This window comes from Procambarus clarkii, chromosome 43 (assembly GCF_040958095.1).
Source record: "Procambarus clarkii isolate CNS0578487 chromosome 43, FALCON_Pclarkii_2.0, whole genome shotgun sequence".
In the NCBI taxonomy this organism is placed as follows: domain Eukaryota; kingdom Metazoa; phylum Arthropoda; class Malacostraca; order Decapoda; family Cambaridae; genus Procambarus; species Procambarus clarkii.
In genome coordinates this window covers 4530713-4557442 of record NC_091192.1, presented here as the reverse complement: position 1 = coordinate 4557442, position 26730 = coordinate 4530713, and the positions used below count along the sequence as shown (strand labels likewise).

At 48.0% G+C, this 26730-nt stretch overlaps 1 protein-coding gene across 2 annotated transcripts in view; it reads right to left on the bottom strand.

Annotated features, from left to right (window-relative positions):
• Nucleotides 1-772: 772 nt before the first annotated feature.
• Nucleotides 773-26730, bottom strand: part of LOC123749642 (uncharacterized) — a 175667-nt gene continuing 149709 nt past the window's right edge. The window contains exons 6-7 of one of the 2 annotated variants that reach the window (XM_069300001.1): nt 17833-17957; nt 773-1518 (exon numbers count right to left, since the gene is read on the bottom strand). In XM_069300001.1, the coding sequence (XP_069156102.1) occupies nt 1428-1518; nt 17833-17957 (216 nt within the window). In that variant the 3' untranslated portion in view covers nt 773-1427. The remainder of the gene's footprint in view (nt 1519-17832; nt 17958-26730) is intronic. The other variant, XM_069300002.1, reaches the window with a different exon arrangement.

Below are 26730 nucleotides of genomic sequence, written 5' to 3'. Positions count from 1 at the left end.
CCTTCGGGAAGTGGAGATGTTTGAGATATATATCTCGAACTATCTACTTCTTTTGTAAGGTCTGATGGTGTAGTGGGTTAAAGCATACTAGTTATGCCAGCTACTGGAAGGTAGTTGTGCTTTCTGGGTTCGAGTCCCACTGGTGGGTGTTATCCAAAGATTATTAATCTTCACTTGTGGTTTATGCAAGTACAGGCTTTTATATATATATATATATATATATATATATATATATATATATATATATATATATATATATATATATATATATATATATATATATGTATATGTATGTATGTGTATAAAGTATATGTGGAAGCTGTTCTGAATTACATTTCACCTAATTAAATACACATTAATGATACTTTGTAAAGAACACATCGACCACTTTATATAGGGCAGACGTAACTCTGTGTATCTATGTATTTATGTCTGTAGGTTAGATTAGCATTTTAAAAACACTACAAATCACCTTCTGTGGTTGATTGTTCAATAAACACCTGAACTATATGTATAACACATCTCTCACCCAGTCCATGGAGGACAAAAGAAAATGTATTTATGCTGGTTAGCATTGTATATGTGTCGCCACGTCTGTGGTAGAAAATAATAATAATAATAATAATAATAATAATAATAATAATAATAATAATAATAATAATAATAATAATAATAATAACAATAAAACTTATCATGTACCTGGGCTCTCTGCCTTAGGTGTTAATAATCCTTGTCACCATTGTAATATTGGGCAGGAAGAGAAACGAACGTGCTCTCCGCTTGGCTTTATTCCAACAACAACAAACAATGACGTTACAGGTATACATTACATGACTTACTAGTTACAATGCTTATAAACAAAAGTACATCTGCTCAAAACATGCTACACCTAACCTATGTAGTACTTAATCCTACAAAATACCTTAATCCTAACATTGATGATAGATGTATTTGGTGGGATCTTTAAGGTGTTCCTGAATGATGGTGCAGAGTACAGATGGTAAGGTGAAATTCTTGGGGGTGTTGATGATCTATCTGCCTTGACCCTCTTCAACGCCCACAGACGTGTGAGTGTTGGTGGGTGTTAACGGTACTGTCAATGGTGGGTGTAACTGGCACAGGTGTTGATGGTGAGAGCAGACTGTACGTACAGTGGGTGGGCGTTGTCCACGAAAGCATGCTGTCCATTGATGGTGGGTATTGATGGGGTGCCAGCATAGGGTATATAGACGTCGACTGTCTGAGCAAAGGTGCAGACAGAGGGTATTGGAGCAGGGCTGCAGACACGGGGTGTTCGAGCAGGGGGTGCAGATGGGGTGGGTGTCAGCGTGGGGCTGGTGATGGAGGTGTTGGGGCAGGGTTGCCGAGTTTAGGTATTGGAGCGGGGTGGTGGGTGGGTGTAGACAGACAGTGACGAGGTGATGCACTCAACAATAGAGCCAATCTCGGTGCAGCTTGGGACGGCATCTCACCGGACAAGGCTTCGGCACTGTCTGGTTGGCATACTTCTTCCGGAAGCTGTGAACAAATACATGAAAATGTATTCCACTTAATCTCTGAAATACAATAACTGTGGTGTAGCAGTGTGTCCAGTGTTGTGTGTAGTGTGACCAAGAACCTATAAACTTTATGCATTATTGTTGTGGTGGCCAGAAGGACAAAGTTGGCTGAGAATAGACTTGACCTGTTTGATATGAGGCAGTGATGAAATAAATGCTCATGTGAGAAACACTAAGAGAGAATAAATACAAAATAGCAAATGAATAACGGTATATGCAGAAAGATTTGTATTGATCTACATGAAGCAGGTAATTTTTATACCAACTCCTCCCCCTCATAATAATAATTAAGGACATAAAACGTGATTAAAAATGTGATAATGTCAAACCATGAAGAAAGAATTGAAACAGGAATTTTCTTAAGTATTTTCGTATTTAATAATACATCTTCAGAAGGATGTATTATCCAGAATACATCCTTCTAAAGATGTATTATTAAAAATTCGAATGTACTTAAGAAAATTCCTGTTTCAATTCGTGGTCTGACCCCTGTCATATATATATATATATATATATATATATATATATATATATATATATATATATATATATATATGCGAACAAGCCTGAATGGTCCCCAGGACAATATGCAACTGAAAACTCACACCCCAGAAGTGACTCGAACCCATACTCCCAGGTGCAACGCAACTGGTATGTACAAGACGCCTTAATCCACTTGACCATCACGACCGGACAATAATGAGGTGATAGCCGAGGCTATTTGAACCACCCCACCGCCGGCACTCGGATAGTAATCTTGGGCATAGCATTTTACCAAATCACCTCATTCTTTGGGGCACACGTGAGGAACACAAATGCGAACAAGCCTGAATGGTCCCCAGGACAATATGCAACTGAAAACTCACACCCCAGAAGTGACTCGAACCCATACTCCCAGGTGCAACGCAACTGGTATGTACAAGACGCCTTAATCCACTTGACCATCACGACCGGACAATAATGAGGTGATAGCCGAGGCTATTTGAACCACCCCACCGCCGGCACTCGGATAGTAATCTTGGGCATAGCATTTTACCAAATCACCTCATTCTTTGGGGCACACGTGAGGAACACAAATGCGAACAAGCCTGAATGGTCCCCAGGACAATATGCAACTGAAAACTCACACCCCAGAAGTGACTCGAACCCATACTCCCAGGTGCAACGCAACTGGTATGTACAAGACGCCTTAATCCACTTGACCATCACGACCGGACAATAATGAGGTGATAGCCGAGGCTATTTGAACCACCCCACCGCCGGCACTCGGATAGTAATCTTGGGCATAGCATTTTACCAAATCACCTCATTCTTTGGGGCACACGTGAGGAACACAAATGCGAACAAGCCTGAATGGTCCCCAGGACAATATGCAACTGAAAACTCACACCCCAGAAGTGACTCGAACCCATACTCCCAGGTGCAACGCAACTGGTATGTACAAGACGCCTTAATCCACTTGACCATCACGACCGGACAATAATGAGGTGATAGCCGAGGCTATTTGAACCACCCCACCGCCGGCACTCGGATAGTAATCTTGGGCATAGCATTTTACCAAATCACCTCATTCTTTGGGGCACACGTGAGGAACACAAATGCGAACAAGCCTGAATGGTCCCCAGGACAATATGCAACTGAAAACTCACACCCCAGAAGTGACTCGAACCCATACTCCCAGGTGCAACGCAACTGGTATGTACAAGACGCCTTAATCCACTTGACCATCACGACCGGACAATAATGAGGTGATAGCCGAGGCTATTTGAACCACCCCACCGCCGGCACTCGGATAGTAATCTTGGGCATAGCATTTTACCAAATCACCTCATTCTTTGGGGCACACGTGAGGAACACAAATGCGAACAAGCCTGAATGGTCCCCAGGACAATATGCAACTGAAAACTCACACCCCAGAAGTGACTCGAACCCATACTCCCAGGTGCAACGCAACTGGTATGTACAAGACGCCTTAATCCACTTGACCATCACGACCGGACAATAATGAGGTGATAGCCGAGGCTATTTGAACCACCCCACCGCCGGCACTCGGATAGTAATCTTGGGCATAGCATTTTACCAAATCACCTCATTCTTTGGGGCACACGTGAGGAACACAAATGCGAACAAGCCTGAATGGTCCCCAGGACAATATGCAACTGAAAACTCACACCCCAGAAGTGACTCGAACCCATACTCCCAGGTGCAACGCAACTGGTATGTACAAGAGTGCCGGCGGTGGGGTGGTTCAAATAGCCTCGGCTATCACCTCATTATTGTCCGGTCGTGATGGTCAAGTGGATTAAGGCGTCTTGTACATACCAGTTGCGTTGCACCTGGGAGTATGGGTTCGAGTCACTTCTGGGGTGTGAGTTTTCAGTTGCATATTGTCCTGGGGACCATTCAGGCTTGTTCGCATTTGTGTTCCTCACGTGTGCCCCAAAGAATGAGGTGATTTGGTAAAATGCTATGCCCAAGATTACTATCCGAGTGCCGGCGGTGGGGTGGTTCAAATAGCCTCGGCTATCACCTCATTATTGTCCGGTCGTGATGGTCAAGTGGATTAAGGCGTCTTGTACATACCAGTTGCGTTGCACCTGGGAGTATGGGTTCGAGTCACTTCTGGGGTGTGAGTTTTCAGTTGCATATTGTCCTGGGGACCATTCAGGCTTGTTCGCATTTGTGTTCCTCACGTGTGCCCCAAAGAATGAGGTGATTTGGTAAAATGCTATGCCCAAGATTACTATCCGAGTGCCGGCGGTGGGGTGGTTCAAATAGCCTCGGCTATCACCTCATTATTGTCCGGTCGTGATGGTCAAGTGGATTAAGGCGTCTTGTACATACCAGTTGCGTTGCACCTGGGAGTATGGGTTCGAGTCACTTCTGGGGTGTGAGTTTTCAGTTGCATATTGTCCTGGGGACCATTCAGGCTTGTTCGCATTTGTGTTCCTCACGTGTGCCCCAAAGAATGAGGTGATTTGGTAAAATGCTATGCCCAAGATTACTATCCGAGTGCCGGCGGTGGGGTGGTTCAAATAGCCTCGGCTATCACCTCATTATTGTCCGGTCGTGATGGTCAAGTGGATTAAGGCGTCTTGTACATACCAGTTGCGTTGCACCTGGGAGTATGGGTTCGAGTCACTTCTGGGGTGTGAGTTTTCAGTTGCATATTGTCCTGGGGACCATTCAGGCTTGTTCGCATTTGTGTTCCTCACGTGTGCCCCAAAGAATGAGGTGATTTGGTAAAATGCTATGCCCAAGATTACTATCCGAGTGCCGGCGGTGGGGTGGTTCAAATAGCCTCGGCTATCACCTCATTATTGTCCGGTCGTGATGGTCAAGTGGATTAAGGCGTCTTGTACATACCAGTTGCGTTGCACCTGGGAGTATGGGTTCGAGTCACTTCTGGGGTGTGAGTTTTCAGTTGCATATTGTCCTGGGGACCATTCAGGCTTGTTCGCATTTGTGTTCCTCACGTGTGCCCCAAAGAATGAGGTGATTTGGTAAAATGCTATGCCCAAGATTACTATCCGAGTGCCGGCGGTGGGGTGGTTCAAATAGCCTCGGCTATCACCTCATTATTGTCCGGTCGTGATGGTCAAGTGGATTAAGGCGTCTTGTACATACCAGTTGCGTTGCACCTGGGAGTATGGGTTCGAGTCACTTCTGGGGTGTGAGTTTTCAGTTATATATATATATATATATATATATATATATATATATATATATATATATATATATATATATATATATACTTCGTCCTTCGTCCTATATATATATAGGACGAAGGAATCAGGCCAATCGCTGTTGGCAACACTCTCCGACACCTGATTGCCAAGGCTGCTACGAGGGTTGTCAGCCAGCAAGCGGCTGAATTGCTGAAAGCAATCCAGCTAGGATTTGGAATCCCCCAAGGCTGTGAAGCGGCTGCCCATGCAGCACGAGCATACATCACCAACATTTCTGATGAAAAGGCCCTGCTCAAACTGGACTTTAAGAATGCCTTCAACATGGTCAGAAGAGATGCAGTACTTTGTGCCGTACATCACCATTTCCGGCCCCTCTACCCGTTCATACTATCGTGCTACAGTGGTGAGTCAAAACTGCTCTTTGGTGAACATGAAATCAGATCATGTGAAGGTGTTCAGCAAGGTGATCCTCTTGCTCCCCTTCTTTTCTGCTTAGTCTTAAAAGAAATCACCGAAAGCTTGTCCAGCGAGTTCAACATCTGGTTTTTGGATGATGGCACTATAGCTGGCACCGTAGACCATCTCTTGGCAGATATCAGGAAAATAAGGGAGCAAGAAGTAAGCCTGGGTCTTGTCCTGAACCCTTCCAAGTGTGAAGTAGTCCCTTCCAACCCAGACATCGTAGCTAGAATAAGGTCTGCCTTGCCTGGAGCCCATGTCATTAGGGCCGAGAACAGCACCCTCCTTGGAGCCCCCCTCGGGTCTAACGCCATTGAGGAGATCCTTGACAAGAAAATCGCAGATCTTAGAAGGATGGAAGACAGAATAGGTGACAACAATGCCCACGATGCTTTTTATCTCCTCACCAAATGCCTATCCCTTCCGAGGCTAACCTACATTCTGAGGTGCACCCCATCTTACGACAACCCAAAGCTTGAAGAGCTTTTACTGAAGACCATGCTGGAAAAAGTTGTTAACCTCTCCCTCAACGAATGCCAGTGGAAACAAGCCACTCTTCCTGTTAGGCTCGGTGGCTTGGGTGTCCGCACTGCTACCCAAATTGCTGTCCCAGCCTTCCTGTCTTCCTCCTCAGCATCAGATGACCTGGTTAAGGAAATTCTACCTCACACCCTGAGTGATGTAGCGGTGATACAGGACCCCCACTATACGGAAGGTGACACGAAATGGGGTGCCATGGCAGACCCAGCACTCAGACCAGCCATGCCGAAAGCCAAGAAACAATCCAGTTGAGACAGCCCCATTGTAGACAAAGAAGCCACAGCTTTGCTGGAGGCAGCAACAACCCCCAGTAATCGTGCACGCCTCACAGCTGTGCAGGCTCCCCATGCAGGGGACTTCCTTTTGGCAGTCCCTATGTCTGCGACAGGCACACATCTTGATCCGCAGGAGCTCCGTATTGCAGTCGCTTTCCATCTTGCTGCCCCTATCCACACTGTTCATAGGTGTATTTGCGGCGAGGCAGATGCTGACGAATATGGATTGCATGGCCTGCACTGTGAAAAATCTGGTGGTTGGCACACTAGACACGACGAAGTCAATGACATCATTAAAAGAAGCCTTGCCACTGCTCAGTGTCCAGCAGAGAGAGAGCCCCGCAACCTACTGAACCGTGACTCTGTTAGCTTTGCTGGCCGACCAGACGGAATCACACTGCGACCGTGGAAGGGTGGCAGACAGTTGGCATGGGACTATAGTTGTGTATCCACCCTGGCAACCATATACATCAACCTCTCTGCCGGCACAGCAGGAGCTGCGGCAACACGCAGAGAAAGAGACAAGTCAGCCAAGTACAGGCAATTAGTACAACTTCGTTCCAATAGGGTCTGAGACCCTAGGCCCATGGGGAGAGAGTGCAAGAAGGTTTCTCAAGGATCTTGGTTCCAAGCTCATTGACACCACAAAAGACACTAGAGCAGCAAGTTTTCTCTTTCAGCGCCTCAGTGTCGCGATCCAGAGGGGGAATGCTCGCTGCATCCTCGGTTCCTTCCCGGCGTCGGAGGAGTTCGAGGAAATCTACAGCCTCTAGGAAGCGAACTTTTTTTTGTGTCCTCTTAATGTTAATTTTTTGTATAAAATCAGATATGTAACTGTATAACTTGCATAATAAAGTGTACACCATAAAAAAAGGGGGTGGTAGGAGAAGCGAACACTCTTACGTATTCAGAGTTAAATGGCAAGTTTTTCCCTGAATGCTCTGTGTTCCCTTCTCTGAGGCTGTGGGTCCCTATAATTGCACCAGAGGTGGTACCCCCTATATATATATATATATATATATATATATATATATGTTTCATTGAATATGACCGCATATTCTGTATTTATTATTTTCTGGTTTAGGGCTTTTATCCCTCTAACTATTTTCTTAGCATCAGGGCTTAATTGGAATAGGAGTTCTCCAAAACTCATTTTCGTACTTTTAAGGTGAAGAAAAGAAGTGATTTACTATAGAGTGTATTACACTTATTTATATAATTTGCACGACGTTTCGAACCTCCATGGTTCATTCTCAAGTGAACAATCTTACAATACTAGTTGATTTTATACCCGCATTAGGTCAGGTGATAATACAATGAAGGTGAAAAACATGGGGGGATACATAAGGGATAAACATAGGGGCTGCAGAAGGCTTATTGGCCCATACGAGGCATCTCCTATCTAAACACAAAGATTAATCCAGTGTAATTGGCCTGTTATGTTGGACATTGTCTTCTGTGTTGCCATCGATATGTTCTTGTCTTGTCCTTACTCTCATGGTGGGTAGAGTAAATAGTTCCGTGATTTGGGTGTTCATGGTAGGTCGCTCTATTCTTATGTGAATTGCCTCAAGAATTTGTAATCTTCTTGAATCTTGGGTTTTGTCTATTATGCAAGTATTCTTGTTCAACATTTCTCTTGTTAGAGTAATGTCATGGGCTTGTCTCATGTGATTCCTAGGGGCACCAGATTGAAGATGGCATGTCAAACGCCTCGTCAGCTTGGTCGACGTCATACCTATGTACTTACATTGAAGGTTACATCCTTCGTGGGGGCAAGTGTACATGTATACAACGCTTGACTGCTGTAGAGGGTTCTCCGTCGGCTTCGGGCTGTTTTTGATAAGGAGTTCGGAAGTCTTCTTGGTTTTGTAGAATATTATCAGGTTTATGTTTTGGTTAGGAGTAGTGCTTTTTACTCCTTTACGGATTATTTCTTTCATTATTCTTTCCTCTTTTATATGTTCACTGTGCATGGTTGATTTGTAATATAATTTTATTGGGGGTGTTGTGGTTTCTGTTCTAGGTTCTGAATTATACCAACGGTCCAAGTGTCTTCTTATAGCAGCGTTTATTTCCGCGTTGCTATATCCGTTGTTCACCAATACCTGAGTTACTCTTTCAAACTCTCTACTCACGTTGCTCCATTCAGAGCAGTGGGTAAGCGCTCGACGAATATAAGCATTGAGAACACTGGCTTTGTATCTTTGGGGGCACTCACTTCTACCGTTCAGGCATAATCCTATGTTGGTGGGCTTGGTATATACGTTGGTGCTTAAAGAGGTTCCTATTTTTGTTATTAGTACATCCAAGAATGGCAGACTGTTATTTTCACTATTTTCATGTGTAAATCGGAGTACTGACTCTCTCTCTAGGTGTCTTTTTAGGTCAATTAGTTCATCTGAGTCTTTTACTATTACGAATATGTCATCTACATAACGGCAGTATACAGTTGGTTTTTGTTTGCTACTGAAGACCCTATCTTCGATGGTTCCCATATAAAAATTAGCAAATAAAACTCCTAAGGGGGAGCCCATTGCTACTCCGTCTATCTGTAAATACATGTCTCCTTGTGGACTGATGAAAGGGGCTTCCTTTGTACATGCTTCGAGAAGACTTTTCAAGTGTGGCTCAGGTATGTCTAATTTGGGGGTGCTCTCGTCTCTGTATACTCTGTCCAGTATCATTCCTATGGTTGTGTCGACTGGGACGTTGGTAAAAAGGGATTCAACGTCCAGGGAAGCGATGATTCCAGTCTGCCATTCTTGGATGTACTAATAACCAAAACAGGAACCTCTTTAAGCACCAACGTATATACCAAGCCCACCAACATAGGATTATGCCTGAACGGTAGAAGTGAGTGCCCCCAAAGATACAAAGCCAGTGTTCTCAATGCTTATATTCGTCGAGCGCTTACCCACTGCTCTGAATGGAGCAACGTGAGTAGAGAGTTTGAAAGAGTAACTCAGGTATTGGTGAACAACGGATATAGCAACGCGGAAATAAACGCTGCTATAAGAAGACACTTGGACCGTTGGTATAATTCAGAACCTAGAACAGAAACCACAACACCCCCAATAAAATTATATTACAAATCAACCATGCACAGTGAACATATAAAAGAGGAAAGAATAATGAAAGAAATAATCCGTAAAGGAGTAAAAAGCACTACTCCTAACCAAAACATAAACCTGATAATATTCTACAAAACCAAGAAGACTTCCGAACTCCTTATCAAAAACAGCCCGAAGCCGACGGAGAACCCTCTACAGCAGTCAAGCGTTGTATACATGTACACTTGCCCCCACGAAGGATGTAACCTTCAATGTAAGTACATAGGTATGACGTCGACCAAGCTGACGAGGCGTTTGACATGCCATCTTCAATCTGGTGCCCCTAGGAATCACATGAGACAAGCCCATGACATTACTCTAACAAGAGAAATGTTGAACAAGAATACTTGCATAATAGACAAAACCCAAGATTCAAGAAGATTACAAATTCTTGAGGCAATTCACATAAGAATAGAGCGACCTACCATGAACACCCAAATCACGGAACTATTTACTCTACCCACCATGAGAGTAAGGACAAGACAAGAACATATCGATGGCAACACAGAAGACAATGTCCAACATAACAGGCCAATTACACTGGATTAATCTTTGTGTTTAGATAGGAGATGCCTCGTATGGGCCAATAAGCCTTCTGCAGCCCCTATGTTTATCCCTTATGTATCCCCCCATGTTTTTCACCTTCATTGTATTATCACCTGACCTAATGCGGGTATAAAATCAACTAGTATTGTAAGATTGTTCACTTGAGAATGAACCATGGAGGTTCGAAACGTCGTGCAAATTATACAAATAAGTGTAATACACTCTATAGTAAATCACTTCTTTTCTTCACCTTAAAAGTACGAAAATGAGTTTTGGAGAACTCCTATTCCAATTAAGCCCTGATGCTAAGAAAATAGTTAGAGGGATAGAAGCCCTAAACCAGAAAATAATAAATACAGAATATGCGGTCAAATTCAATGAAACATGTTTGAAAGAAAACCTGCTGCCAGTATACACCAATATATATATATATATATATATATATATATATATATATATATATATATATATATATATATATATATATATATATATATATATATATATATATATATAAATAAATAAATATGTTTATTCAGGTAAGGTACATACATACAAGTGATGTTACATTAATGGATTGATATAAAGATAGAGCTAGTACATACAATGCCTAAAGCCACTATTACGCAATGCGTTTCGGGCAAGAAAAACATTAATATCTAGAACTTAATACTAATTGAGCATAAAGAATAAAAAGTGTTGAAAACAAATACAAATAAAGATAAAAAAAAGGGGGAACATGACTGAAAAAGCAGCACAAATACAATAGGTTGACAAAGTGTTGATTAAAAAAAAAATAATAATAATAAAATAACAGACATGGGTTGACAATAAAGGAGTGAGGTGGGTTACAGGGAATTTATTAGGAAAAGTTTAGTTTTTATCTTAAACTGGTTGAGAGAGGTACAGTCTTTAACATGGTTGGGAAGGTCATTCCACATTCTGGGTCCCTTGATTTGTAGAGCATTTCTAGTTTGATTAAGTCGTACTCTAGGAATATCAAAACTGTATTTATTCCTGGTGTGGTGCTCATGGGTTCTGTTACAACCTTCAATGAAGCTTTTGAGGTCAGGATTGGCATTACAGTTCAGCGTTTTATATATGTATAATACACAAGAGAGAATGTGCAGTGACTTAATATCTAACATATTCAGAGATTTGAGTAAGGGTACCGAGTGCTGTCTGGGGCCAGAGTTGGATATTGTCCTAATAGCAGCTTTGTGTTGGGTAATGAGAGGACGTAAATGATTTTGGGTAGTAGAACCCCAAGCACAAATACCATAGTTGAGGTATGGATAGATGAGGGAGTAATAGAGAGTCACCAGGGCAGGGCGGGGTACATAATATCTGATCTTAGAAAGAATGCCAACAGTTTTTGAAACTTTTTTTGATATATTTAGAATGTGACCCTGGAAATTCAGCTTGTGGTCGATGAGAACGCCAAGGAATTTGCCATCTAATTTGTTACAAATTTGGGTATTGTTTATTTTGAGATTTATCTGATTAGAGGATTTATTGCCAAACAGAATATAAAACGTTTTGTCAATGTTAAGGGTGAGTTTGTTGGCAGTTAGCCAAAGATGGACTTTCTCTAGCTCAGTATTTACTGTGGCATTTAGAGCAAGGGGGTCAGGACTGGAGTAAATGAAGGTTGTGTCGTCAGCAAATAGAATTGGTTTGAGGTGTTGGGAGGCATTTGGAAGGTCATTAATGTAGATGAGAAAGAGGAGAGGGCCAAGTATGCTGCCCTGAGGAACACCAATGTTGATGGGTAGGGTGGGAGAAATTGTATTATTCACAGAAACATACTGGAGCCTGTCAGTAAGATAAGATTTGAGGTATTGCAGGGAGTGTCCTCTGACTCCATAATGATGCAATTTAAGAAGAAGGTTTTGATGGTTGACAGTGTCAAAAGCCTTACGCAGGTCCACAAATAACCCAACAGGAAACTCCTTTTTATCAAGAGCTGCGTGAATTAAGTTAATCATACTAATAAGTGCATCGTTAGTGCTTTTTTTGGGTCTGAAGCCATATTGACAAGAGCTAAGTATATTGTGTTTGGCTAGAAAAGAGTAAAGCTGCTTGTAGATTAGCTTTTCGAATATTTTTGACAAGTTTGGCAGGATTGATAAAGGTCTGTAGTTGTTAACATCAGTGAGATCACCACATTTGTAGACAGGGGTTACTCTTGCTTTTTTTAGAATGTCAGGAAAGGTTTGGAGTTCAAGTGACTTGTTGAAGAGCAAAGCAATAGCAGGGGCTAGAGATCTGGAGGCTTTTTTGTAAATTAAAGTTGGTATCTCCTCGAGGGCACTAGTCTTGGTTTTAAGGGAAAGGATTATCTCATTGACATCAGTGGAACTAGTAGGCTTAAGGTACAGAGACTGTGGATAGTTACCTGTAAGATAGTCCTTAACATCAGTACAGGAAGATGGAATATCATTTGCAAGGGATGACCCAATGGAAGAGAAGAACCTATTGAACTCAATAGCAGAATCAGAGGCTGAAAGCTGACCAACGTTATTGGAAATGAGTGTTGGTTTGTTATTTAAAATCTTCTTTGATCCCAATGTTTGTGAAATTGTGCTCCAAGTTTTTTTAATGTTGCTCTTTATTTGGGTAAATTTATCTTCATAGTATTTAGTTTTGGCTCGTCTAATTATTTTAGATAGCAATAACGAGTAATTCTTTGAGAATTCTTTGGAGACTGTTCCTAGACTATACTTCTTCTCAAGGTCGTGTTTTTTGTTAATGGATTTAAGTATTCCCTTTGTAAGCCAAGGATTGTTAAGTCTTTTGCTTGTGACTTGTTTTGTAAGCATAGGACAGTGGGTGTTATAAAGGCTAAGAGTTGTTTGTAGAAAAGATTTCACTGCTAGGTTGATGTCCCCTATGTTACCTAACTCGGACTCCCAGTTGACATTATCAGTAGCAGTTATAAAATTGTTTATAGCAGTTTCATTGTGCAGCCTAAAGCTTAACTCCCTTGTCTCTAGAGGTGGTTTGCTAATGTTAGTTAAGAGAAATGTGGGGTAATGGTCTGTAGTGCTATCGGTGATTATACCTGAAGTAAGCGGAGAGGTTATGTTGGTCCAGATGTGATCTAGAGTCGTAGCAGTACTATCAGTGATTCTAGTTGGTCTGGTGATTAAGGGTATGAGGAAGCAGGAATTCATACAGTTGAGGAAGCTAACAGCAGTAGGGTGTTCAGGCTCACAGAGGTCAATATTAAAGTCCCCTGCGATAATTAGATGGTTTTTGTTCAATCTGTTATCTAGTATTAGATTTCTAAGGTTTGAGTTGAATTCAGACACATCAGTGTTAGGAATTCTATAGACTGCACCCACAGACAGGACAGACTCGGCACCCTTGACTCTGAAACTGGCGAAGATATACTCCCCACAGCAGTCTCTAGTTCTAATTATTTTTAAGCATGTTAGTTCTTGGTGGTAGTAAAGGGCAGTACCACCACCTCTCTGCATTTGACGACAGTTGTGAATTGCCGAGTAGTTAGGCATGTTAAAGAGTTGAGTATTATCCTCTTTCAACCACGTTTCAGTAAGTATAATAAAAGAGAATATGTTGTCAATAGTTTCAATCAAGGCACTAACATCATCGAAGTGTTTACCTAGGGATCTAACGTTCAAGTTGATTACAGAGATATTGATATATATATATATATATATATATATATATATATATATATATATATATATATATATATATATATTTTATTTTTTTTTTGAAAAAAAGTACCTAGAAGGGGTACCACCTCTGGTGCAAGTGTAGGGACCCATAGCCTCGGAGAAGAAAATAAAGAGTACTCAGAGAAGACCTTGTGGATCCTCACTGAACACTTTGATATTTTCTTCTCCTACCACCCCTATTCTTTTGGTATGTGTGTATATTTATCTAACTTTATTTGAAAATGTCATTACACAAAAAAAGTTACAATATTGATTACATGCAGAGTACAAGGCTGCTTGTCACAAGTTGTACAGCTCTTCCAGCTCCTCAGATGGCGGGCAGGAACCATGGATGCAGTGAGCATTTCCTCTCTGGATTGCCACACTAAGGCGCTGAAAAAGAAAACTGGCAGCTCTAGGGTCTCTAGTTGTTTCTATTAGCTTAGACCCCAACTCCTTCAAAAAGCTAGCAGCACTTTTACCCCAGGCACCAAGTGTCTCTGAGGCAATGGGGACAAAATTGTAGTGGTGCTCAAGGTCTCTGTATTTACGTGACTTGGTCGCTTCCCGGTGATTGGCAGCTCCTCCTGCTTGTGTAGCACTGAAGTCAACATAGGTATTGGCTAAAGTTGAAACGCAAGTGTAGTCCCACACCAACTGTCTACCATTCTTTCAGGGGTTCACCGTGATTCCATCTGGGCGACCGACAGGCTCATCAGAGTTGCGGGACATTAGGTAACGGGGCTCTCTCTCTGCTGGACAACCGGCTGTGGTAAGGCTTCTCTTAATAATGTCATTGACCTCGCTGTGTCTTGCATGCCATCCTCCTGTCCTTTGGCAGAGAAGGCCATGCCGTCCGTATCTGTCGGCCTCTGCCTCGCCGCAAATACACCTGTATTCGGTGTGGATTGGGGCAGCGAGGCGGAGGGCCTGCGGTGTGAGACGGGTGCCGGTTGCTGACATTGGGGTTGCTAATAGGAAATCACCTGCATGGGGAGCTGCTACAGCTCTAAGTCGGGCAGTGTCATGTGGTGTTGTCGCAGCTTCTAGCAAAGTCGCAGCTTCTTGGTCGGCAATGGGGCGATCCCAGCTGGATTGCTTATGGGCTTCAGAAGTCGATTGTAACTTGAGAATGGTCCAGGACGGACCGAAACGTCATCGTCCCTTCACCTTCTAGTGTGTGGTCTGGTCAACTTACTTTAGCCACGTTATTGTGACTCATTGCCTGCACCTGTCTCAGTTTTTAATGGACCTATCCTTTCCCTAATCTTTGTCCGGTATAACTGGAAAAACCCGTTAGGATTTGTCTTTGCTTGCTCTGCTATGCGAACTTCATAGTTTCTTTTTGCTGTCCTTATCTCTTTTTTAGTATTTCTAACTAGTTGTATGAATTCCTGTTCTAAACTGACTTCTCCATTCTTAACCCTTTTGTACCACGCTCTCTTTTTACCTATAAGGTTCTTCAGATCCTTTGTTATCCACTTTGGGTCATTAGTTTTCGATCTATTGAATATATATGGTATACTATTTGCTTAGAATATTTTTAAATAGGTTATATTTTGAATCCACATCGAAATCCCCTTTTACGTCACCTATCGCTGGGTTCACGTCTAGCTCAAAGACCGGCCCACCCCCCAAACCCAAGACTTTCCAATCTATTTGACCCCAAAAAATTCTTAGGCTATTGAAATCAGCTTTTCGAAAATCAGGCACTTTAACAGAATTTTCTCTTACAGGTCTATTCCATTCTATGCTAAATCTGATTTCTTTGTGATCACTGTTCCCTAGCTCACTCCCTATTTCGATGTCATTAATTTGTGTTTCCCTGTTAGTTAACACTAAATCTAAAGTATTATTTTCCCGCATTGGTTCCTTAATGTGTTGCGTAGGAAAGCAATCGTCAATTAATTCTAGAAAGTCTTCTGCTTCACTTATTCCCTGTTTTGTTCACCCAGTTTATTCCACTAAAATTAAAGTCACCCATGACATAAATACTGCTAGATCTAGATGCTCTAGATATTTCATCCCATAGATGCTTTGCTTCCATTCTGTCTAAATTTGGTGGCCTATATTTAACTCCTATTATAATATTATTTGTTTTTTCGTTTAATTCTATCCAAATAGATTCTGTGTGTGGCTCAGTTTTGATTCCCTCTTTGAGACTACATTTCAAATTGTCCCTAACATATATGGCTACTCCCCCTCCTCGTCTAATATATCTATCTGTGTGATATAGTTTAAATCCATTTATTTGATATTTAGCTAATAGTTCTTTATTTTCTACATTCATCCACGTTTCGGTAAGTGCAATAATATCTATTTTTTTCTGTGCAGACAAGAGCATTTAATTCGTTTATTTTATTTCTTAGACTTCTACTGTTAGTTTAATATACCCTAAATGTATTGTTATTTTGAGGCCCTTCTCTTTCCCTGATCATTTTGCCAATTCCTTTCTCCCACAAACAAATACTTTTATTACTTCCTTCCTCCAAATCAATTCCCATACCACTATCTACTAACAGTTTAAACCCAAACAAACACCTCTAACCACTGGTTCCAATGAGTTCGCAACAGCAACAACCCCAGCCCTCGACTAGATGCACCCCATCACGAGCATACATTTCATTTCTTCCATAGAAGTCTTCCCAGTTGTCTATGAAAGATATTGCATTTGATTTGCAATATCTTTCCAGCCGGCAATTGACACCAAGTGCCCTCGACATCCATTCATTTCCCACTCCCTTTCTTGGAAGAATGCCACATGTGATTCGGGATTCCTCCCTTGCTCCTAACTAATTCTATGGCTGTCCTGAATCTCTGTATTAGTTCTTCACTCCTAACTCGTCCAACATCATTTCCCCCTGCACTAATACAAATAATGGGTTTGTTCCCATCTTCCCGTCATAATATCTTTCATGTTTCCAACAATATCACCAATTCCAGCTCCCGGATAGCAAACCCTTAACCTGTTCCCCCTATCTCTGGCACAAAACGTTCTGTCTAAATACCTCACCTGGGAATCTCCCACAACCAAAATTCGCTTCGTTCCTCCCTTTTCCTTTTGAGCACTTTGAGGGATCTGAGCTTCAATGCTCCTCGTTGCTTTGCCTTTGCCTCCTCGTTGAACTACAGGTTCACCACAGCACTCGTCCTCTAACACATCAAATGCGTTAGAAGTCCTTAGGATATTAGCTGTTGGTTTTGCCAAGGTCTTCTTAAGACCCCTGTCCTCTACAACTTGCCAAGATGAGGTCTTTTTAATACTGGTCTCCTCCTTTGTTTCTTCCTGATGTTGTTCCAGCTGTCGTACCTCCTCCCGTAGCGAATCCAACTCTGTCCTCAGAGCTCCAACTAGATTCATCAGTTCCTTCACTAATCCTTCCATTATTGCTGTAATAATATTATTACAATCGGAGCTCCAGCTAACACACCCTCTCTATGTTCTATATGTTCTATAAACATATTCTCTGAAAATGGTCTTTTGAAATATTGTCGGTCCTCGATCATCTCTTGAATAAACTTCTATGGTCATATGAACTCTGAAATATTTTTATAAAACTGAACTCTAAAAAGATTGAATTTCCCCCATAAGATCTCTTTAAGTCCAAAACGGTAACTTTTGTTCTGAATTTACCCCATAAGAAACCTTTAACTCTAAATCGGGAATATTTGCCTCGTATTTTCCCCATAAGAAACCTTAAAGAACTTAGCGGTAACCTGAGACTGTAAATTTTCCTCATAAGCATTCTTAAAGACGTTAGCATTAACTTGCTAAATTTACCAGGAACCCATCATGTCTCAGCAGTAACCAGGCCTGAAAATGAAAAGTCATCGCTGAGGTGTCGTCCCTACTACTGTGGTTGTTGGGATGGTGGTGGTGGTGGTAGTGTAGGGGTGGTGGTGTAGGCGTGATAGTGGTGGTGTAGGGCGTGGAGAAGTGATGGGTCAGGAGGCAGGAAACATACCTGGGGGACCCCACGAAGTAGCCGTGGACCCGCTGTGTGGGCCATGGTGTAGTACCTGGGAACTGCAGGCAGTTGTAGCTGTCATGAGCCACCATCCGACCCACCATCACTGGCCACAACCATTTCTGAAGACGGCACCTTATTAATACCAGCAACCATTAATACTAGCAACCATTAATACTAGCAACCATAGCATACCAGTAGCCCAGGTAACTACCAGTAGCCCAGGAATATACCAGTAGCCCAGGTAACTACCAGTAGCCCAGGAATATACCAGTAGCCCAGGTGAATACCAGTAGCCCAGGTGAATACCAGTAGCCCAGGTGAATACCAGTAGCCCAGGTGAATACCAGTAGCCCAGGTGAATACCAGTAGCCCAGGTGAATACCAGTAGCCCAGGTGAATACCAGTAGCCCAGGTGAATACCAGTAGCCCAGGAATATACCAGTAGCCCAGGTGAATACCAGTAGCCCAGGTGAATACCAGTAGCCCAGGTGAATACCAGTAGCCCAGGTGAATACCAGTAGCCCAGGAATATACCAGTAGCCCAGGTGAATACCAGTAGCCCAGGTGAATACCAGTAGCCCAGGTGAATACCAGTAGCCCAGGTAACTACCAGTAGCCCAGGAATATACCAGTAGCCCAGGAATATACCAGTAGCCCAGGTGAATACCAGTAGCCCAGGTGAATACCAGTAGCCCAGGTGAATACCAGTAGCCCAGGTGAATACCAGTAGCCCAGGTAACTACCTGTAGCCCAGGTGAATACCAGTAGCCCAGGTGAATACCAGTAGCCCAGGTGAATACCAGTAGCCCAGGAATATACCAGTAGCCCAGGTGAATACCAGTAGCCCAGGTGAATACCAGTAGCCCAGGTGAATACCAGTAGCCCAGGAATATACCAGTAGCCCAGGAATATACCAGTAGCCCAGGTGAATACCAGTAGCCCAGGTGAATACCAGTAGCCCAGGTGAATACCAGTAGCCCAGGTAACTACCTGTAGCCCAGATAAATACCTGTAGCCCAGGTAACTACCTGTAGCCCAGGTAACTACCTGTAGCCCAGGTAACTACCTGTAGCCCAGGTAACTACCTGTAGCCCAGGTAACTACCTGTAGCCCAGGTAACTACCTGTAGCCCAGGTAACTACCTGTAGCCCAGGTAACTACCTGTAGCCCAGGTAACTACCTGTAGCCCAGATAAATACCAGTATTTATACCACTTACACTTACTGGTATAAATCTAACGAGATCTGTAATTTCTGATTTTTTCTTATTATTTCTCTACCTCTCACCACCCCCCTGTGAGCCCCAGGACTACCTCCCTCCACCTGTGAGCCCCAGGACTACCACCCTCCACCTGTGAGCCCCAGGACTACCACCCACCACCTGTGAGCCCCAGGACTACCACCCTCCACCACCTGTGAGCCCCAGGACTACCTCCCTCCATCACCTGTGAGCCCCAGGACTACCTCCCTCCATCACCTGTGAGCCCCAGGACTACCTCCTCACACCACCTGTGAGCCCCAGGACTACCACCCTCCACCACCTGTGAGCCCCAGGACTACCACCCACCACCTGTGAGCCCAAGGACTACCACCCACCACCTGTGAGCCTCAGGACTACCTCCCTCCACCTGTGAGCCCCAGGACTACCACCCTCCACCTGTGAGCCCCAGGACTACCACCCACCACCTGTGAGCCCCAGGACTACCACCCTCCACCACCTGTGAGCCCCAGGACTACCTCCCTCCATCACCTGTGAGCCCCAGGACTACCTCCCTCCATCACCTGTGAGCCCCAGGACTACCTCCTCACACCACCTGTGAGCCCCAGGACTACCACCCTCCACCACCTGTGAGCCCCAGGACTACCACCCACCACCTGTGAGCCCCAGGACTACCACCCACCACCTGTGAGCCTCAGGACTACCTCCCTCCACCTGTGAGCCCCAGGACTACCACCCTCCACCTGTGAGCCCCAGGACTACCACCCACCACCTGTGAGCCCCAGGACTACCACCCTCCACCACCTGTGAGCCCCAGGACTACCTCCCTCCATCACCTGTGAGCCCCAGGACTACCTCCCTCCATCACCTGTGAGCCCCAAGACTACCTCCTCACACCACCTGTGAGCCCCAGGACTACCACCCTCCACCACCTGTGAGCCCCAGGACTACCACCCACCACCTGTGAGCCCCAGGACTACCACCCACCACCTGTGAGCCTCAGGACTACCTCCCTCCACCTGTGAGCCCCAGGACTACCACCCTCCACCTGTGAGCCCCAGGACTACCACCCACCACCTGTGAGCCCCAGGACTACCACCCTCCACCACCTGTGAGCCCCAGGACTACCTCCCTCCATCACCTGTGAGCCCCAGGACTACCTCCCTCCATCACCTGTGAGCCCCAGGACTACCTCCTCACACCACCTGTGAGCCCCAGGACTACCACCCTCCACCACCTGTGAGCCCCAGGACTACCACCCACCACCTGTGAGCCCCAGGACTACCACCCACCACCTGTGAGCCTCAGGACTACCTCCCTCCACCTGTGAGCCCCAGGACTACCACCCTCCACCTGTGAGCCCCAGGACTACCACCCACCACCTGTGAGCCCCAGGACTACCACCCTCCACCACCTGTGAGCCCCAGGACTACCTCCCTCCATCACCTGTGAGCCCCAGGACTACCTCCCTCCATCACCTGTGAGCCCCAGGACTACCTCCTCACACCACCTGTGAGCCCCAGGACTACCACCCTCCACCACCTGTGAGCCCCAGGACTACCACCCACCACCTGTGAGCCCCAGGACTACCACCCACCACCTGTGAGCCTCAGGACTACCTCCCTCCACCTGTGAGCCCCAGGACTACCACCCTCCACCTGTGAGCCCCAGGACTACCACCCACCACCTGTGAGCCCCAGGACTACCACCCTCCACCACCTGTGAGCCCAAGGACTACCACCCTCCACCACCTGTGAGCCCCAGGACTACCACCCACCACCTGTGAGCCCCAGGACTACCTCCCACCACCTGTGAGCCCCAGGACTACCACCCTCCACCACCTGTGAGCCCCAGGACTACCTTCCACCACCTGTGAGCCCCAGGACTACCACCCACCACCTGTGAGCCCCAGGACTACCTCCCTCCACCTGTGAGCCCCAGGACTACCACCCTCCACCTGTGAGCCCCAGGACTACCACCCTCCACCTGTGAGCCCCAGGACTACCTCCCACCATCTGTGAGCCCCAGGACAACCTCCCTCCACTTGTGAGCCCCAGGACTACCTCCCACCATCTGTGAGCCCCAGGACTACCACCCTCCACCACCTGTGAGCCCCAGGACTACCACCCTCCACCTGTGAGCCCCAGGACTACCTCCCACCATCTGTGAGCCCCAGGACTACCACTCTCCACCACCTGTGAGCCCCAGGACTACCACCCTCCACTTGTGAGCCCCAGGACTACCACCCTCCACCTGTGAGCCCCAGGACTACCTCCCTCCACCTGTGAGCCCCAGGGACTACCACCCTCCACCTGTGAGCCCCAGGACTACCACCCTCCACCTGTGAGCCCCAGGACTACCACCCTCCACCTGTGAGCCCCAGGACTACCACCCTCCACCTGTGAGCCCCAGGACTACCACCCTCCACCTGTGAGCCCCAGGACTACCTCCCACCATCTGTGAGCCCCAGGACTATCACCCTCCACCACCTGTGAGCCCCAGGACTACCTCCCTCCATCTGTGAGCCCCAGGACTATCACCCTCCACTTGTGAGCCCCAGGACTACCACCCTCCACCACCTGTGAGCCCCAGGACTACCTCCCACCATCTGTGAGCCCCAGGACTACCACCCTCCACCACCTGTGAGCCCCAGGACTACCTCCCTCCACCTGTGAGCCCCAGGACTACCACCCTCCACCTGTGAGCCCCAGGACTACCACCCACCACCTGTGAGCCCCAGGACTACCACCCTCCACCACCTGTGAGCCCCAGGACTACCTCCCTCCATCACCTGTGAGCCCCAGGACTACCTCCCTCCATCACCTGTGAGCCCCAGGACTACCTCCTCACACCACCTGTGAGCCCCAGGACTACCACCCTCCACCACCTGTGAGCCCCAGGACTACCACCCACCACCTGTGAGCCCCAGGACTACCACCCACCACCTGTGAGCCTCAGGACTACCTCCCTCCACCTGTGAGCCCCAGGACTACCACCCTCCACCTGTGAGCCCCAGGACTACCACCCACCACCTGTGAGCCCCAGGACTACCACCCTCCACCACCTGTGAGCCCAAGGACTACCACCCTCCACCACCTGTGAGCCCCAGGACTACCACCCACCACCTGTGAGCCCCAGGACTACCTCCCACCACCTGTGAGCCCCAGGACTACCACCCTCCACCACCTGTGAGCCCCAGGACTACCTTCCACCACCTGTGAGCCCAGGACTACCACCCACCACCTGTGAGCCCCAGGACTACCTCCCTCCACCTGTGAGCCCCAGGACTACCACCCTCCACCTGTGAGCCCCAGGACTACCACCCTCCACCTGTGAGCCCCAGGACTACCTCCCACCATCTGTGAGCCCCAGGACAACCTCCCTCCACTTGTGAGCCCCAGGACTACCTCCCACCATCTGTGAGCCCCAGGACTACCACCCTCCACCACCTGTGAGCCCCAGGACTACCACCCTCCACCTGTGAGCCCCAGGACTACCTCCCACCATCTGTGAGCCCCAGGACTACCACTCTCCACCACCTGTGAGCCCCAGGACTACCACCCTCCACTTGTGAGCCCCAGGACTACCACCCTCCACCTGTGAGCCCCAGGACTACCTCCCTCCACCTGTGAGCCCCAGGGCTACCACCCTCCACCTGTGAGCCCCAGGACTACCACCCTCCACCTGTGAGCCCCAGGACTACCACCCTCCACCTGTGAGCCCCAGGACTACCACCCTCCACCTGTGAGCCCCAGGACTACCACCCTCCACCTGTGAGCCCCAGGACTACCTCCCACCATCTGTGAGCCCCAGGACTATCACCCTCCACGACCTGTGAGCCCCAGGACTACCTCCCTCCATCTGTGAGCCCCAGGACTATCACCCTCCACTTGTGAGCCCCAGGACTACCACCCTCCACCACCTGTGAGCCCCAGGACTACCTCCCACCATCTGTGAGCCCCAGGACTACCACCCTCCACCACCTGTGAGCCCCAGGACTACCACCCTCCACCTGTGAGCCCCAGGACTACCACCCTCCACTTGTGAGCCCCAGGACTACCACCCTCCACCTGTGAGCCCCAGGACTACCACCCTCCACGTATGAGCCCCAGGGCTACCACCCTCCACCTGTCAGCCCCAGGACTACCACCCTCCACCTGTGAGCCCCAGGGCTACCACCCTCCACCTGTGAGCCCCAGGGCTACCACCCTCCACCTGTGAGCCCCAGGACTACCACCCTCCACCTGTGAGCCCCAGGACTACCACCCTCCACCTGTGAGCCCCAGGGCTACCACCCTCCACCTGTCAGCCCCAGGACTACCACCCTCCACCTGTGAGCCCCAGGGCTACCACCCTCCACCTGTTAGCCCCAGGGCTACCACCCTCCACCTGTCAGCCCCAGGACTACCACCCTCCTCCTGTGAGCCCCAGGACTACCACCCTCCACCTGTGAGCCCCATGACTACCACCCTCCACCTGTGAGCCCCAGGGCTACCTCGCACCACCTGTGAGCCCCAGGGCTACCACCCTCCACCTGTGAGCCCCATGACTACCACCCTCCACCTGTGAGCCCCAGGGCTACCTCGCACCACCTGTGAGTCCCAGGACTACCTCCCTCCACCTGTGAGCCCCAGGACTACCTCTCCTCACCGATACACACACCACTGGCACAAAGTATGCCCACATCCCAGATTTTTCAGGTAATGTCTATGCCCTCTGCTGGGCATTTCTCTATAAATGTTAAACCATTCTTAATTATCCAGCAAACGTCAAAAAAACTTACGTTGTCGTAAAACCTGACACCATTTACTAATGTTTATTACAATAGGCAGATAATATTGCTGCTGGGTTGTATAGATAAATTCCCTCATATTAGACGGTAGTGGAATTTTCCTCATATAGGAAACGAGATATCATTGCCACGTCGCTATTAATTTCACCAGCTTATTCTGTTGGGAATTATTCTTAATACAGCAGTCTTAGGAAAACTTCTTACTTGAATTTAATTAATTATTAGTACAATAATAGAGTAAATGTAGGCCCTCTTACGACTGTAGGCCCTCTTACGACTCCTCTTACGACTCTCTTGTCCACTAGACAATAGAGCCAGTGGAGGAGGGCCAGGAGTCAGCCATGGTTAATTTTAACAATAGATACTAATATGAGGTACTGTCCCGTCCGATTCCTATATTATCTAGCTTATTAGAGGCCTTAAATATTTAGATTTAGGATATTTTCCGGTTATTACACGAGACAGCGACACAACCCAGGTAAATATTCCTTGGTGCTCATCTAATAATCAATATACTATATTTCCTCTGATATAACTGTCATAGTAGGATTCCTGATATTATTGGTGAGTGTTCTTTGACAGGTGGAACAGAAGAGGAACTTCACTAGTAACTTAGTACTCCAGTACATGAGTAGGAGGCCAGCCACTCCCATGAGTAGGAGGCCAGCCACTCCCATGAGTAGGAGGCCAGCCACTCCCACAAGTAGGAGGCCAGCCACTCCCATGAGTAGGGGGCCAGCCACTCCCATGAGTAGGAGGCCAGCCACTCCCATGAGTAGGAGGCCAGCCACTCCCACAAGTAGGAGGCCAGCCACTCCCATGAGTAGGGGGCCAGCCACTCCCATGAGTAGGAGGCCAGCCACTCCCACAAGTAGGAGGCCAGCCACTCCCATGAGTAGGGGGCCAGCCACTCCCACAAGTAGGGGGCCAGCCACACCCATGAGTAGGAGGCCAGCCACTCCCATGAGTAGGGGGCCAGCCACTCCCACAAGTAGGGGGCCAGCCACTCCCATGAGTAGGAGGCCAGCCACTCCCATGAGTAGGGGGCCAGCCACTCCCACAAGTAGGGGGCCAGCCACTCCCATGAGTAGGAGGCCAGCCACTCCCATGAGTAGGGGGCCAGCCACTCCCACAAGTGGGAGGCCAGCCACTCCCATGAGTAGGAGGCCAGCCACTCCCATGAGTAGGGGGCCAGCCACTCCCACAAGTAGGGGGCCAGCCACTCCCATGAGTAGGAGGCCAGCCACTCCCATGAGTAGGGGGCCAGCCACTCCCACAAGTAGGGGGCCAGCCACTCCCATGAGTAGGAGGCCAGCCACTCCCATGAGTAGGGGGCCAGCCACTCCCATGAGTAGGGGGCCAGCCACTCCCATGAGTAGGGGGCCAGCCACTCCCATGAGTAGGGGGCCAGCCACTCCCATGAGTAGGGGGCCAGCCACTCCCATGAGTAGGGGGCCAGCCACTCCCATGAGTAGGAGGCCAGCCACTCCCATGAGTAGGGGGCCAGCCACTCCCATGAGTAGGGGGCCAGCCACTCCCACAAGTAGGGGGCCAGCCACTCCCACAAGTAGGGGGCCAGCCACTCCCATGAGTAGGGGGCCAGCCACTCCCATGAGTAGGGGGCCAGCCACTCCCACAAGTAGGGGGCCAGCCACTCCCACAAGTAGGGGGCCAGCCACTCCCACAAGTAGGGGGCCAGCCACTCCCACAAGTAGGAGGCCAGCCACTCCCACAAGTAGGAGGCCAGCCACTCCCACAAGTAGGAGGCCAGCCACTCCCACAAGTAGGAGGCCAGCCACTCCCACAAGTAGGGGGCCAGCCACTCCCACAAGTAGGGGGCCAGCCACTCCCACAAGTAGGGGGCCAGCCACTCCCACAAGTAGGGGGCCAGCCACTCCCACAAGTAGGGGGCCAGCCACTCCCACAAGTAGGGGGCCAGCCACTCCCACAAGTAGGGGGCCAGCCACTCCCACAAGTAGGAGGCCAGCCACTCCCACAAGTAGGAGGCCAGCCACTCCCACAAGTAGGAGGCCAGCCACTCCCACAAGTAGGAGGCCAGCCACTCCCACAAGTAGGGGGCCAGCCACTCCCACAAGTAGGGGGCCAGCCACTCCCACAAGTAGGGGGCCAGCCACTCCCACAAGTAGGGGGCCAGCCACTCCCACAAGTAGGGGGCCAGCCACTCCCACAAGTAGGAGGCCAGCCACTCCCACAAGTAGGGGGCCAGCCACTCCCACAAGTAGGGGGCCAGCCACTCCCACAAGTAGGGGGCCAGCCACTCCCACAAGTAGGAGGCCAGCCACTCCCACAAGTGGGGGGCCAGCCACTCCCACAAGTGGGGGGCCAGCCACTCCCACAAGTAGGGGGCCAGCCACTCCCACAAGTAGGGGGCCAGCCACTCCCACAAGTAGGGGGCCAGCCACTCCCACAAGTAGGGGGCCAGCCACTCCCACAAGTAGGGGGCCAGCCACTCCCACAAGTAGGGGGCCAGCCACTCCCACAAGTAGGAGGCCAGCCACTCCCACAAGTAGGAGGCCAGCCACTCCCACAAGTAGGGGGCCAGCCACTCCCACAAGTAGGGGGCCAGCCACTCCCACAAGTAGGAGGCCAGCCACTCCCACAAGTAGGAGGCCAGCCACTCCCACAAGTAGGAGGCCAGCCACTCCCACAAGTAGGAGGCCAGCCACTCCCACAAGTAGGAGGCCAGCCACTCCCACAAGTAGGAGGCCAGCCACTCCCACAAGTAGGAGGCCAGCCACTCCCACAAGTAGGAGGCCAGCCACTCCCACAAGTAGGAGGCCAGCCACTCCCACAAGTAGGAGGCCAGCCACACCCACAAGTAGGAGGCCAGCCACTCCCACAAGTAGGAGGCCAGCCACTCC